General features: G+C 49.5%; 1 protein-coding gene across 3 annotated transcripts in view; it reads right to left on the bottom strand.

The window, feature by feature from the left end:
• Positions 1 to 1,667: 1,667 nt before the first annotated feature.
• Hs3st1 (heparan sulfate-glucosamine 3-sulfotransferase 1) overlaps positions 1,668 to 15,675 on the bottom strand; it is a 33,229-nt gene continuing 19,221 nt past the window's right edge. For 2 of the 3 annotated variants that reach the window (XM_004624563.2, XM_023723697.1), the window contains exon 2: positions 1,668 to 3,033. In XM_004624563.2, the coding sequence (XP_004624620.1) occupies positions 1,995 to 2,930 (936 nt within the window). In that variant the 5' untranslated portion in view covers positions 2,931 to 3,033 and the 3' untranslated portion in view covers positions 1,668 to 1,994. Of the gene's footprint in view, positions 3,034 to 3,718; positions 3,824 to 15,675 lie in introns of all 3 variants that reach the window. The other variant, XM_023723690.1, reaches the window with a different exon arrangement.

Here is a 15,675-nt window from a genome sequence, read left to right as displayed (position 1 = left end):
TCTTTGGAACTTGATTGAAACTTTCTTGGTTCTCTTATGCTTCAGCTCCTAAATGACCAGGATAAAAGCAGCTCCCATGATGCACTGCAGAGGAAGGCACTCCTCATATTACAAGGTAGCACTCCCACCAGAAGCCTGCTATGAATATTCCCCTCCTCCCTTTGGGGAGATAGTGGGTTAATGACAACCTGAAAGGCTTCTGAAGGGGAAGCATTCATTCTGCTGTTCGTGCAAGGCCTGGGGTGGAGCATGGGCCAGGCTGAGGCCAAGGCAGCTGGCTGCAGAAAGACAACCAAGGTGACTCCCTTCCCTGATAACGCCACTGAGAATGTGCAGGCTCCTCCTTGTCAGTCCCCCAGCTTGGCACTGTCTTATGCCAGAAGGCTCTTAGCAACAGCGTGCAAAATTCAGGTCAAATCAGGAAGAACTCTCTGATCCAGAGCTTCTTTGGATTCTAGAAATGAATAAATAAATAAATAAATAATCTATGCTTTGGCTCTACATGGATTTCAAGTCTTGGCTTGTAGTCAATATGACCTTGGTCAACACGACCTTCCTTGTGTTCCTGCATCTCTTTCTTCTTCTTTAAACTTGCCACAATAAATCCTTCATCCTGAGTTTGCTTGTGGGAAATTTTCTTGGGTATAGGAGGCTATGTATAATAATGCCTACTTCTCTTCCTTAACTCTGAACTATGCCAGGAAGTGCTTTTGTTTTGCTTTCTTCTATTTTCTTTCCCTTTGCAATGAATGTTTTATTTTCCCAAGATAAGAAACTGGATGTGTGCAGCTGCACAAGACAGCTTTGTGAGGAGCTCATGAAGAGCCTGAAGGCTGGGTGGGCCTGTGTGAACCATGTCCCTGCACGGGGGCAGGAATGGAACACTTTTCAGGGCGCAGGTGTCAGGCGCACTTGCACATTGTCTCTACTGCCCTTTTCACTTTTTCACTTCAATCTTTGGGAGCTAAAAATGTCTTTCACATTCAGGATTCCAAGTCTGGAGTCAATTTTGAAACACCCACATACTTATGTCAATGAATATGGGATATATGTCCATAAATGCACACCGACCTTTTGAGAAATAAATGACGAGACTAAATACAGGCTCTGAACCTCTGCAGGCCACCCCCTGCCTGTGGCTTTTCTCAAGATCTAAAAGACAGAGACAAACGCAGATTTTGCAATTTTTGTGCTCTATTCAAAGTGGCTTTCTGGAGATGAGCTGCCTTCTAGGGGACAGTATGCAAACTCCAGGTCATTTTGAAAGCCCAGGATTTAATCTTGCTAGTGGTAGATTTTGTTCAATACTAAAAATCAAAACTATATGCAAATAGTCTGTGAGACAAAGCCAGGTAGGCCGTGGAGACCTAGCTTCTTGCTAGCTTTATTGGCTTCTCCATCCTTAATTTCCTCTATTCTACTTTGAGGTTGACAGAGGGTTAAAGTTCTCATTCTGGATTTTATTTGGAATAAGTAAAATCTCAGTGAAAAGAAATGCAAGTAGGAAACAAATCTGATGAGCACAGCACGACATTAAAAATTAAAAGAACTTTTAACTCAACTTAGAAAGGAGAGGCAGACAGACTACGGGCCACGAAAAGCCTCTTCCTTTGAAGTAGTAGAAGCTCTACACACTGAAATAAGTTCAACACAGCCAGCTCTTTGGAGTTGGGGCAAGATAATTATATTCAAAAAAGGACAGCGTCTCCAGAAAATCTCCCCCCCCAGGGAAATAGTTTTAGTTCCTTCATATAGAGACATATAATACACAATGTTAACAATCATGAAAAACAATACAAAATGCCCTCCATTTAACAAGTAGAAAAATATAACTAGTATATATGGCAATTGTGAATCTAATACTGTACAGAAGTAATTTATGGATTTTACAAATAAATTATAGCTTAAATGCCCTTTTTGAAATTCTTTTTACCCCCTAGATATACAGCAGAAGTTACAGCGTAGGAAAGGTCCCGAGCCCCTCTTCTTAGAAATCAGTGCCAGTCAAAAGTTCTGCCCACGAGTTCGAAGAACTTCTTATTTGGCTCGTGAAAATACTCGTGCAGTTTACTGAGAAGTTTGGGGTCCACTTGCGGGTGTGCCCGGCCTTTGGACTCGTGCAAGCAGCGGTCCCGGCCGCTGTCCCGGAGGCAATAAAAGCCCTTGGTTTTGTTGAAGTAGAAGTTCGAGGCATTGATCTGGGGGGCCAGCCGGAGGAACCGCTCCACCTTCTGGATCTCCGGGAAAGGGTCCCTGATGAGGCGGTCGCCGTCAACGATGTGGATGCGGCGCAGCGGGAAGAAGCGCAGCCAGTTCTGCATGTGCGCGTGGTAGAGGCTGCGGTTGAGCGCCTTGTAGTCCACGTTGAGCCGGCCGTCGCGCACTAAGAACTCCTCGATGGACGGGTAGGGCTTGTGCTTCTGCATGTGGTTGTAGAGCACTTGGGTGTAGTCGGACAGCACGCGCTCGGACGGGTCGCGCAGGATGAGCAGCAGGCGGATGGCAGGGTCCATGCGGTGCACGCGCTCAGGCACCTTGGGCGAGGTGAAGTAGGCGGGCGTCTTCTCCACGGTGAGCTGGTGCGGGGCCGAGAAGGGCATCTGACCGAGGTACCAGCCCAGGCCCCGGCTGTAGTGCTCCTCCCAGTCGAAGAAGTGCACTTCGTTCTCCGCGGCCGCCACGTCGGGGTGCAGGCTCAGCATCTCCAGCAGCGCGCGCGTGCCGCCCTTGCGCACCCCGATGATGATGGTCTGCGGCAGCTGCTGCGCAGAGCCGTTGGCGGCTGCGGCGCCTCGGAGGGCCTCCTGGGGGGGCCCCGCTTTCCGCAGCACCTCCTGCTGGCTGGGCTCCGCCCCGGGGACAACCGGGTGGGAAGGCGCCAGCGAGGGCTGCAACACCAGCAGCACCGCGCCCAGGAGCAGCGCGGCCATGCTGGACACCGGGGCTTCACTGGGCCTCGCGTCCCAGGGGCATGAAGCGCCGGCAGGGATCACTTCCGGTCAGTGGCTCGAGGGCATCCCAGGCTGCAGATTACTGAGGGGAGGAAGGAAAAAGTATTAGCCCCAAAATGCACAGCCTGGTGCAACCACTAGAGGTCCCCTTCAACCCAGTTATTCTCCTGGGTGTCTTCCCAGGAGAATTGAAAACACGTACCGCAGTGATACGCCTACACTCAGGTTTATAGCGGCGCATTTTGTGGCCGCTATCTCTTGGAAACAACCCTAATGCCCATCAACTGAGAGATGGATAAAAAATTATGCTGTATTTTTATACAATGGAATACTACTCAGCCATAAATAAGGATAAAATGGAGACTTTTACAGGTAAATGGATGGAACTTGAGACCACACGCATGCGTGAAATGAATCAGACCCGCATGTGTAATCGACACATCATCTCCCTGGTGTGAGAAATGGAAGGAGTAAATAATGTCTAAAATGTAAATATAAACATTGTGAAATGGGAAGAAATCGTTTAAAAAGGAGGAAGGAACTTAGGGTGGATGAAAAGAAGGGAAGGAAGAGAAAAGGGAGAAAAACGCAGGTTAGCTATACTGTTGGTGTCTCTTAGTTCAGTGAAAATGAAGGCCCGTGGTACAACCGATTGGTGAATTTTTATTCTTCTACCTTGTACTCTGAGTAACTACTTTCAAGGTGACAAAATGCAATGCAACAGCTTTGGTTATTTACTTACTATTGTGTTAGAAATGCTGTTTTACCTTTTTCTATAAAATAAAATATACAGGAGCAATCCAGTGGGCAGCGGCAGTCATCCTTGCATTTGTCTCCCTGGACCTCTGTTACTTTCCTTATTCTCTTTTTGCCTAAAGTGGAGGGATGGAAAAGATTGCCTTTTCGCTGTTCTTATTTCAAGACAGGGTCTTTCTGGGCAGTTCAGGCTGGCCTCCAACATCTGATCCTCCTGCCTTGGCCTCACAAGTGCTGGGATTATATGTGTGTACATCTTGCCCAGTGCGTGACAAACATACTCTATAAATGGCTAGAGAGTAAATATTTTAGTCCAAGTGGGACATACGGTCTCTATAGCAACCCAATTCCAACGGAGCTGCTACAGATCTAACTCAGCCGGAGACAAGAGACAAAGGAAAAGGAGTATCTGTGTTCTAATAAAACTTTGTTTACAGACCCATTATTTATATGTTTAGCTTTCTAGCCACATAGAAACAGGGCCAGGTTTGCCCCACTAGCCAGAGTTTGTGGACACCTGCTGTAAGCAGAAGGGTTGGCCAAGGCCTTTGCACCTCAGCATGCACCTGGGAAACATCAGGCAGCCTATAGTGGAGGGCAGGTGACACAGGAGTGGGCTTCATGTGCTCCGTGGGTGCTCCCAACCTATTAGGATGGAAGCGTGCATGACTGGCCCTGACTCTTCACTCAGCATCCAACTCTGGCCATGGCTCATTTGGAACAGCGTGGTTCCTGGCAACATGACTTGGGCTTGGATAATACGTGTGGGCAGACGTAGCAACAACCCAGACCCAACCTTGCTGCAAGAGGCTTTCTGCCTCTGCCTAGAGCTGTCACCGCAAGAAGGATGTGCCCTGGATAACTACTCTCTTGGAGGAAGATGGGAAAGATGTGCGACCCAGAGCCCCACCCCAAGGCCATGTGTGGAGCTCAGCTGTCCTGTTTCCAGAGGTAGAGCACACATTGCAACTTAAGTGACTGAGTTTTAGAGCAGCTCATAGGGCAGCATGGATTTTACAAATATTAATGGGTACAATGGACAGCAGCAGGGTGACACGTCTGGTGACTGGAGTCTACGTAGGGCACTCCGAAGGCAAATGTTCATCCCTTTGTCTGAACCAATTAGCAACATCTTTGCAGTGGAAGAAATGATGAAAATGAGCTTAGAGAGATCAAAGGGCCGAGCACACCAGGAAGGGAAAAAAGCCTTGCTGTGCAAGAAGCTTCATTATGTATAAGGTGGCTCACGGCTGGCTCTTTGGATCCATAGCACAATCCTACGCTGCAAAGCAGGGAGGCAGGACAACTGTCACCCCCAATTTAAAGAAGGCATTCCTCCCTAAGGACAAATGTTTAGTCCATTTTAGAACTCAGAGCTGAAATTCAGAAGTGTGAACATAGGGTTCTTTTCAAACTTCCTCCCTGATACCAAACTTCTGAGAATGATCACATTGACACCATAAAGTCCTTCAAGAAAACAAGCACATTGGGCCCTGGTGCCATGCCTCGCAATGACAGAGAAGTCTCTGATGCCTTCTACGAGGGGCACGCAGCAACCTGTGTGTGACACCCTCCTGCCAAGAGGGCACAGGAAGCCTCATGTAAGCTGCCTGTTTGGACATGGTAAGGGAGGGGCTGCAGACAGGCTCAGCATGGTGATGGTGAAGTTTACAAAACCAGTACAAATACTCTCCACCCAGAGGGTGCATCACCCTTCCATACCAGATTTAAAATCTACCTACGAGTTTCAAACTTTTCCAACATGTGTAAACAAGGAACAAAATCTGGGGCTTCTACAATGGTTGTCTGCTTTGAACACTGAACCCTAAAAAGCAAGCAATTAACCACAAGGGCGACTCTTAGGCACCACTGCACATCAAAGGGGGCCTTGAGCGGGGAAGTGTGGGGTAGGAGTGGCCCGGCCAGATGTGGGCGTGGGCCTGTGGAAGTCAACCATAGGCTGCAGAATGCCTCGGTCCAATTCACTTTCTTACACATTGCTCGCGGCACTGGCTGGCTGTGCTGTCCTTTAACACAAGTGGGGAGTGTGTGCGTGCACCGTGTCCCCATGATGCGCGTGCGGCTGGGTTGACGGGTGAAGGCAGGAGTTGCCTACAACACTTTGGAGAGCTGTACGGTGTGGTGGCTGCTGGCCCCCTCGGGTCACAGCTCTATATCCAGACCTGGGGAGCAATGACCGTGCAAAGCGTTCCACATCCACGGGACAGAGGCAGAGGCCAGCGCGGAAATTCACACCGTCCTACTGTCCTTGCACTTTCTGCTTCATGGGCGCTGGTCCCGTTCTGTCTGTGATTTCCCCTGAAAGGCAAGCTAGGAGCACACAGTAGAGGAGAAACTAAATATAGCTTATCCTTTACAGAAAAAGGAAAAAAAAAAGAAAGGAAAAAGAAACTGGCCAGTTAGTACTTTAAATTCCTTGTTTCTATTTTAACACTTTCCAAAAATAAATTTACTGATGTCTAAACCTTTTTCATTCCAAAAGCATTTGAGGTATATGGGGCAACATGAGCTGAAGTCTGCTGGGTGCACATGACATATATTTGTCATATGTGGCATGCATGTGTGTGGGGCTGTGTGTATGCACACATGTAGACGTACAGATGTGCATGTGTGAATATATGTCACACCACACGTGTTAACAGATGTCATAGACAATATATACACATATACCATGCGCTTTGGGAGCCAAGTTCTTTGTGTAGTTTGGTAATTTGGACTTCCTGGTGGCATAGCCAGAGTTTCCGGGCCTTTGAGTAACACTCTCAGAAAAGAAAAGAGCCCCAAGTTCAGCTGAACCTGCTCATTAGTCATCAGGGTCATCCTGCCCTTGACCTTGAAGCATGGGGGTGAAGGCCCATGCGGTGCCCTTGCCTTCTGCTTCACAGTAAGGCGCCCGGAGCGCAGCGGCCCGAGCCATACAGGAAGTCCAGCGTGGGACTCCTGGGCACTGAGTGCTGTGCCCCTGATCTGGCCTTTAGGGAAGGGGCCGTGGTGTGACTAATGGCAGTGCTGCAGGTCCCAGAGAAGAAAGACCCAGGGAAGCACGTGCAGCAATGACAGCTCCTTGGTCCCCAAGCCGGGAGGAGCTGGTGCAGGGACACACGCCGCACGCTGCCAAACTCCTTCCTTCCATCCAGCACACAGCTCAGAAGCTGCTGCCTGGCGGGCAGTGCCAGTCCTGCCACCAGTGCTGCCTTTAGCCATAGTGACATAGTATCTCTGAGCCTCGGCTTACTCATCTGAAGATGGTGACATTTCCACCTACCTCAGAGAGTTCCTTTGAAACTGAAAAGAGACCACATCTTCTGGGTTGTCCAATAGATATAGGACATGAGCACATTTGAATTTTCCAGGAGCCACATTAAAAATATGTAATCCAACATCTCCAAAATATTCATTGCTCTAAAGTATGACTGATATACAAAATTAATGAGATATCTGGTATCGTACCATGCCTTGGAAATCCAGCACTGAGTGTGGACCATTCTCCCCTTGGTGGACTCCCATCCTAACGTGGCTTGTGGTCACTGAGATGGTCGGCGCAGAGAGACAGCACTGTGCAGAGTTGCAGGACAGCACCACATGTCCAACTCTGAAGGCGCTTTCAATGTAGAAAAGTTACTTCACATCAAGAGTCCTTCTCCAAGGGGAGAAAGAGAAGGAGGAGGAGAAAGAGGAGGAGGAGGAAGAGGAGGAGGAGCAGGAGGAGTTCTTGAGCAGGAAAAAGACCAGGAAGGCAAGATGGAATTTCCAGGCAGCAAAAATAAATTCTATAATCACCCTCATGATAAATTCACTTTTCTCCCATGAGAACTGAGCCGGGGGATGCTGAGTGCGCATCACCTGAGGACAGTCTGGACCCTGCACCTGTCCAGCTGTGCACACGGTATGCTCGCCAGTGCCTGGAGCGGAGGCCTCATCCCTGGGCAGAGAAATGACTGCCCCCTCCGTGACACCTGCTGTTCTGCACACCAAGCGGCCCACTCCTCAAGGGCCCCTCAGGAGACCTAAGGTGACTAGAGGAGAGGAAGAGCCAGGCACGTGTGCATAGTCAGACTCAGGCAAGCAGCAGAGCCAGGACCTTTCCTTTCCCTTCCTTTCAGAGCTTGGAGTTGGTGTGAAGTGGCCCGCAGACCCTGCAGGCTGATGCCTAGCGAATAATTGTTTGTGTCTCTTTTTTGGTAACAGGGGCCCTCAGTCTGATTCCTTGGCTCTGCTGACCATTCATTCCAGCTACCGATTCTTGGGCAAGGCACAGGATTCCCGTGAAGGCCCAGCCTTGCTAGGGTGGGCACAATGAGCCCTCTTTCCTTTGGTAGAAGGGCCTGTGGGTGCCAAAGGGAGATCCAACCTCCTCGCACTGCCTCTTTGAAGATTTGCCTGATTCCTGGCTACGGCAGGGCTAACCCAAGCAGAGCTCAAAGAATTCCAGAGGCAGGAGCTGTCTCTGCCAGTATCAGTGACAGCAGTCATCCTCGGGCCTGCTGCGGAGCTGGTGACCACATGTCAGGCAAAAGAACTGAGGAAGAAGCTGGCGAACCTTTTAGGTGGCAGCTGCTCTTCAGCTGGGAAGTGGACGCAAGCTCCTTTCTGGGCTGAGGCGGGTGCTAGAATGCAGCCCGCTACCCTCAGGCCTCTGTGCGCCCACCAGCGGAGCCCAGCATCGCTGGCTCGTCGGGCCCTTCAGGTGCACAGCGTCCTCCCAGCACTAGCCCAGCCCTGTGCTGTCTCTTTCCAGGAGGCAGAACCCAGCCTGTCCGAGGCTGCGCCTTTCCCATGTTATCTCCAGTCCCAGCTCTCCTCGGGGTGGGAGCCCACTCTGCTTTCCCTGGTACTCTTTCACCCAGCCACGCCTCACAGCGCTCAGATGCTGTGCACGCTGACTGTGTCCTGCCGAACACTCTCGCCTTCCAGCCCCCCCGGGAGACTTATCTCCCTCTGCCCCCCTCTAGCACCTGGCACCACTGATGTCCCGCACACAGTAGGTCTAGAGACCCACTGCCCTAGGGAGTTGTCAAATGCAGTGAACAGGTAGGCCAGCGACTCAGAGTTGCTGGGAAAAGCCTTGAAAGAAAGAGGAGCTTATTTTATCTTCCAGAAAGACTTTGTCATAAGGTGTTGTCTCGCTGGTGTAAGAATCTGAAAGAGCAGATAAAATTCTGAAAGGTACAATAGATACTATGAAAGAGGAAAAAGGTGTTCAAAGGAAGGAACAACTAGGATGAGGGAAAGGAGAAAATAAAGAAAGAAGAAAGGGGAAAAAGACATTTATGTACACACACAGGGTAGGTTGGATAAATACACTGCTGATTTCTAGTGGTTTATTGAAAGGAGCACTTAATGTTTATTTTTTCTCTCTCTTTCATTTTTGATTTTTTAATAACTAATTTGACCATTTTTGCATGCTTATATCTGGTCATCTGAATAACTAATTTAAAGGCACCAATATGCAATGTAACAACCATTGTTGAATTCCTGTCATTTTGTTTAGTGAAATTCTGTATTGTCTCTAATGGTATTTTTAAAAAATATTTTTGTCCTCTTAAAAAAAAAGAGGTAGCCTTCGTGCCCTAGTGATTCTAGCAGAGACCAACTATTGAAAGGGGTGCTCAGCACTTGCAAAAGTGCTTGGAGAAGATCCCCTGAAAGTCTAGAAAATGTTTTAATTAAAAAGGAGAAGAAGCTATGAAATAACCCTTCAAAAATATTTTAACTTTTTCCTTAAGTCTCTGTATTATATAATTCACACCTTGACCTAGATTTCAAATGTAATTAACTGGAATATATATTTTTCAGTCTCAACACTGGAACTTACTTGTGGATCAAATGAAATAGCTAGAATATTTCCCAAGCACCCCAGAAGCAGTGCTGGTTGCTGGCCCTCCGTGACAGCACCTAGTCACAGGCCCTCAGTGCGGGAGACAGTAACGCAGCCGGAAAGAGCAGGGCTCTCCTCTAGGGCGACAGGGAAGCTCAGAACACCGGGACACGAGTCCTTTACAGCTTTAACAAAAGAGCTACAAAGGAAGAGCGGGCTTGCTGAGCACCAGCCAGCACCAGGCAGGAACCACTTGCACATAATTACCTCCTCTCAGACTTACAACTGCACTGAGAGCACTCGCTCTCGCTTCATTTTGTGTTTGTAAGCAATGAAAAGGTGGCAAAAAAAAAAAAAAAAACAGGCCAAAGAAACAGAAAACAAAGAAGCTTTTATAATCAGACAGATTCAGGTTAGAATTCTCATAGCTAGACGGCCTCAGAGAGGCTTCTTCCCTCTTAAGGGCTCAGTGTGCCATTTTACAAAATAAACTGAAACCCTCTTCTTATGGGTGACACCAGGATTAAGGTCACCCGGGCTAGGCAGGTGGCACTACGCCTAGAACGCAGCAGCCAGCAAGCAGTGAATGGCCTGCCTTCCGCCCAGTGAAAGGCCTGGAAACAGTGAGAGGGGGAGGACCTCCCCTGGCTCGCAGCCCCGGGAACTCCACGGATCACCTCCAAAGCCCTGTGTGTGCTCCTTCCTCCTCTAAATGCAGCTGATTCCCGCTCGGCCCTGGGGAGTGCCTTCCAGGAGAAGGAGGAGCTGCGCGGAAGCGTGATAAGATAGCAGAAAGTATGAGGCCTATCACACTGTTACGCAAAAACCGCTTCTTTCCAAGCATTCAAGGTGTGGAGTGATTTAATTTTCTGGGTAATGACAGTTTGAATACAGATTTGCTTTTTTTTATGTAGCTAAAATTCTGAGGAATCGAAAGTGTGAGGTTATATGTCCATTTGTTTAGAGTGAAAAAATATCTTGATGTTTGTCTCTGTGCAATTATTGAATAGTCCGTTGCCGTGGAGTCAGATTTCCACCATCGGCAGGTCATCTCAGAAACCAAGAAACAGGAAGCAGCTCTGGCTTGTGCCTGCCGACCTCCGAAAGGACGCTGATTCCAAGACCTGCAGAAATATTTATTTTCTTGAAACTGTCTATACATGCCCGACATTTCAACATACTGATATTTGTTGAAACTGGGGTTTGGACTTGTAGCGATCTCTGTGAAGTGGCATGAGATGGGAAGAACTCAGGGCAGAAAGGAACAAAGCGAAGGTCAGTTTCACACACTGTTAATAAGGTTCTTTGGATCCTATTTACGATGCAGGGAGAATAGAGGTGTTATGGGTCCCAGGGGTCCAGTGCAAGGGCTGAGAAGTCCCAGCGGGCAGCTCTTCCGGGTACACCACGTCCCCTCCAGCCCTCAGCAATGCCCGGAGGTCCACCTTTGCAAAGGGCTAGCTGAGTAAGAAATAGCACTGTCAGGGTTTAGGCCTCTGAGTTAGGTAGAAATATTCTGGGTGGTCAGATGGGACTGGGCCCTCAGGGTGCCAGTGCAGAGGATGAGGCTGCACTAGGACTGTGGCTGGAGGCACATCCAGTGAAGGTCAGGCCTCAAGATAAAGACGTAATGACCAAGGCTGCATGCCTTCCCAACCGATAAGCTACGGACTATAATTGGCATTACCTTGTGCAGTAAAGTCTAGAGAGACATCAGCTACCCGGTGCATGGCCAGGTTTAGCGGCTCCTAAACAGGGATCCTCGCCCGCTCCCCTGGCACTTGCTGTGTGACCTGCTTTGGCTCAATGTTACCTGAGGGGATACAGCTGGGATCTTACTGGTTGCTCATAGTTTTGTCCCACATAGTACCCATTTGATGATTTTACCCTGTACCCCCTGAGAAATGGATTCTTTGGCAAGCTACTCCCCTCCACCCCATCTCTCAAGAGTCATGCTTCTCAATGAACATTTCCTACTCTTAACCTCCACCGTTCCTTAGCATTCATTCTTCGATTTTGAGGAGCATGAGTTTGGCTTATCTGACTATCTAGCAGGTTGGGAGTTATGTATTATTTCCCCTTTCTCAGCAGGACCAAAGGGAGGAGGTGTCTGTGCAGGATAAGAAAGGAGGCCTGTGTCCTTGCAGATGCAGGGATTTGGGAGCAGAGTTACATCTCAGTGTCCTCACGGAGCCTCGGGGGGGTCCACAGCAAAACGAGAATGGCAAGCGCACCCTGCCCCATGGCGCAGCCTGATGTTACCCTACAGGACATGACTCCCCACACTGGATGGAAGATGGGGCCCAAGAACAGAGCTAAACAGCACAGAGGGAGGTGCCTCCTGCTTCCTTCCCAGGAGTCCGGCTGCACCTTACAACCAGCAGGCACAGGTGCACCCAGATCTAATCTGAAAGGCTGATTTCATTGTAGGAAGTCTGAGGTGAGACCTTACAACCTGCCTTCCTCAGAAGTTTTCAGGCGAGCCTGGCTACCAACTACAGTCCTTGGGATGAGTTTGGAATGTGGACTTGCATTCTTAGCTGGGGGAGTGTTCTCTCTCTCTCTCTCTCTCTCTCTCTCTCTCTCTCTCTCTCTCTCTCTCTCTCTCTCTCTCTCTCTCTCTCTCTCTCTCTCTCTCTCTGCTTGGGATTATTTTATTTCCAAGATTTAAGACAATTGTAGTAGACAACAAAGGGAGAGCTCACTCTGGCCACAGAGGTGGTATTCTGGCAGCAAGGGCATGGGGTGGATGATGCTGGAGTTAACAAAGCATTTCAACCAAATATCCAGGCTCAGATCTCAACTCTGTAATTTAAAATCTACAAAACAGCCCCAAAACTTAAAGCCTGAGCTCAAACACACTGGCCCTGTGTATTTATTGCAAGGATTAAATGCAAGAACATATCCAAATACTTAGGCCATTGCTACAGCGTCTGGCCCATGGCAAGTCTTCAAATCGTGGTAGCTATTTTTGTCCCTAAAGAAGAAAAAAATGCTGAATGGTATAAATGGGACTCAGGGATGATAATTAGTCAAACGCAGTTGCTCCAAATCGAAAGTACTGCAGTGACTCGACCAGACAGAGGCTCAAGGAAGAAAAGAAGTGACGCGGGAAAGGAAGCTGCTGTGTATTTGTGGAGGGACATGAAGCAGGTCTGTCATCGGGAACAAATGACGAGAGCAGGTGTCACCTCGGAGAGCCGAGGCAGGGAGGAGGTGCTGCTCTTTCTCCCGGTGTGCCTCGTGTGTGCAGCTGGGATCAGGCAGCAGTGATGGCCTCAATAAATCCTTCCTTAGACCTGGAAACACACTGGCACAGGCAGCGCAGGGCAGAACACTGCAACGGGGGCGGGCGGACAGGGCCTCTGCCATTACTTGACACAGCAGAGCGGAAACCAGCCGTGCTGCGGGTGGGAGGTGGGGTGGCACTGCTGTGGTCCACGCTGTGCTTGTGGCCTTGGTCCTCGCGTGGTGTGTGGCTCTGCCTCTGATCCAGGAGCCTTGCTGGCTGGGCAGGATGGGTGCTAGTCATCACTGAGCTCTGTGTTTCCCCAAAAGCACCCACGAGAAGACACAGGGCACAAGAGGTTAGAAAGGACACACACACACACCCTTATGCTTACTATTTTGCAGAAAGGGAAACTGAGGTAGGCATAGAAGGGGACCCAAAGTTCAGCTTAATAGACTCTTCATGCTTAGGCATCCTATTGCCACACTCAAACACATGAAGAGCGGCACTTCCTTTTGGATCCGGATTTGGGAGACGAGAACAGTTTGCAGCTGGGAAAGTCCCCTACGCAAACCAAAGTACACGAGTCTGAACCTGGACAGACAAAGGTGGAGGAAGGCTCTGATGTGTGGAGCCAGCCTCTAATGGATGGAGTATGTGTATCCTCCGACATTGGCATGTTGAAGCTTAGTCCATACTTGTCATGGCTTTTGGAGGTAGGCATTTTGGAAGGGCATCAGGCCTAGATGAGGTGGTGTGCCTGGAACCTGAGGTGAAAGGCTTGGGGCCTTCACAGGAGAAGGAAAAGGCCCAAGGTCGCCCTCGCCACCACAAACAGATGCATGAGAAAGCAGCCATCTATGTGCCCGGAAGAGAACCTCCCCAGAGGCAGAACGCTCCACACCTCCATCCTGAACTTCCAGCCTGGGACCCGTGAGAGCTATGTCCCTACTGTGGAAAGCCCTCCCCGAGGGCACTTGCTTGTGGCAGCCCAGCTGACAAAGCCAGAGGAAAAACAACAGTAGAGAATAAGAGGTAGACCAGGAGCCTTTCTGCCACATGAGCACAGAGTGGCCTCCTGGACCCAGGCAGGTGACATCACACAGGACGCCAGTTGGCCGGCAGGGCGTCCAAGGACACAGCTGCTGCAGGTTCTGTCAGCTGTTGTTGGAGAGCAGCGACTAGGTGGTCTGGTCTTCTATCTCTCAGTATTCCATGCTGGCTTTTGTGTGTGAGGTCCTGATTTTTATTAATGTAAAACATGGCTACTAGTTACCAAAAAAAGGAAGACATGGGGAAAATTTTTTAAAAAGTATTAGCAAACATGCTGGCCAGACTGGTGCCTAAGGTCTACATGTACCCAAAGGTGATCACTTTTACAAGGTGCCCACGTGGTTCCTAAGCCTGCCCTGAGTTCCTGGGGCTGCAGAAAGACTTCTCTCTCACTGTCTTTGAAGAGCTCCCTGCAAGTGAAAGACACATGTGGCAAAAGCTCACTCTAGTTTCACAGGAGACACACACGCACGCTGCAGGCCCAGGCCAGCACCCAGAGGCGGAGCTGGTGGGGGGAGGGTGTCTGGTAGGCAACTGGAGGAGAGGTGACAGCCACACTGGGTGGGTGCTGAGTGTGACAGGGGCGGGCACTCCAGGGACAGCCTGCAGCAGGAGCGGTGGCTGGCAGAGGTAGAAAGAAGGCCTGGTAGGGGCTGGGGCTTGCTGTGGGGGGCACCAGCTATGACAGGTGTCAGTGGAGACAGACTGCCACTTCAGAAACCCCAGCTTTCCTTTTGTGGGTACTGAGTGAACCCTGAAAATGCTGAGGAACTTAAACACAGAGAAGAACCAAGACCAAGGTGCAGCAATGTGACTTCACTACAGACGATTCCAACCTGGGGGACAGCTCATGGAACACCTTGAACATTTCTAAAGCCCTTCTTTCTCCTTGCTGGGAAGGGCACCTGGGGTTTCGCACACGCCCCTATAGGTATCCAAATGTGTGTGTGACTGGCTCGTCATGGTTCATTTCAAACAAAATATCAATCAAGGCAGCTTTTGGAACACATATGCCTTGACTTACAATGGGTGACATCCTGATATGGCCATTGGAAATACAGTGATTTAAAATGCACCAAACACACGTGACCCCGGACATCACTGTCTTGTGGAGTCAAGTGTGGAGTCAAGTGTGGAGTCAGTGTGGAGCCAGTATGGAGCCGCTGTTCCCTTGTGTTTGAGGGACAGAGCTGTGACTGCCCGCTGTTGCCCTGGAGCTCAGACAAAATTAGAGCCAATGCGCTGGACCAGGAATAGCTCAAAAGGCCACGTGATTTCTATGTATGCATCTCACTTTTTGGTTCCTTCATAAAGTTGAAAATGGGTTAAGTGAAGCTATCCCGAGTCAGGCACCTTTGGTATTGCCACATGCCGTGAAGGAAGCAGAGGAGACAGCAGAGGCCGACACACAGCCAGGACTGCCAGGGCTTGGGGGCCTGCTGGGGACCATGATGAGGGTGCTGCAGCAGTCTCGGGTTTAACACCAGCCACGCTTTGTTTTTTAGCATAGCTGTTTTGCTGTGTATGTGACAACAGCAATGGAAGCCGCAATGCACGATCCCGTCCTCTGCCCCACAGATGCATGTGCATGCCACTGTCACATCCACTTGTCTCTCAGTTAAGAAAAAACTTAACTAGCTTTGGTATTTCTTGGTGATTTTTTTTTTTTTTTTTGAGACAGGGTCTCACTATGCAGCTGAGCCTGCCCTTGAGCTCACTTTGTAGCCCAGGCTGGTCTCAAATATGCAACAAACCTCCTGCCTCAGCCTCCTGGGTGCTGGGATTATAGGCTTGCACCACCATGCCAGGTCCAAGTTTAGTATTTCTTCATTCAAATGCTTTTGATT

The sequence above is a fragment of the Octodon degus genome, unplaced genomic scaffold (assembly GCF_000260255.1).
Source record: "Octodon degus isolate 3935 unplaced genomic scaffold, OctDeg1.0 scaffold00006, whole genome shotgun sequence".
Taxonomy (NCBI): Eukaryota; Metazoa; Chordata; class Mammalia; order Rodentia; family Octodontidae; genus Octodon; species Octodon degus.
This window is presented reverse-complemented; position numbering and strand designations above follow the sequence as displayed.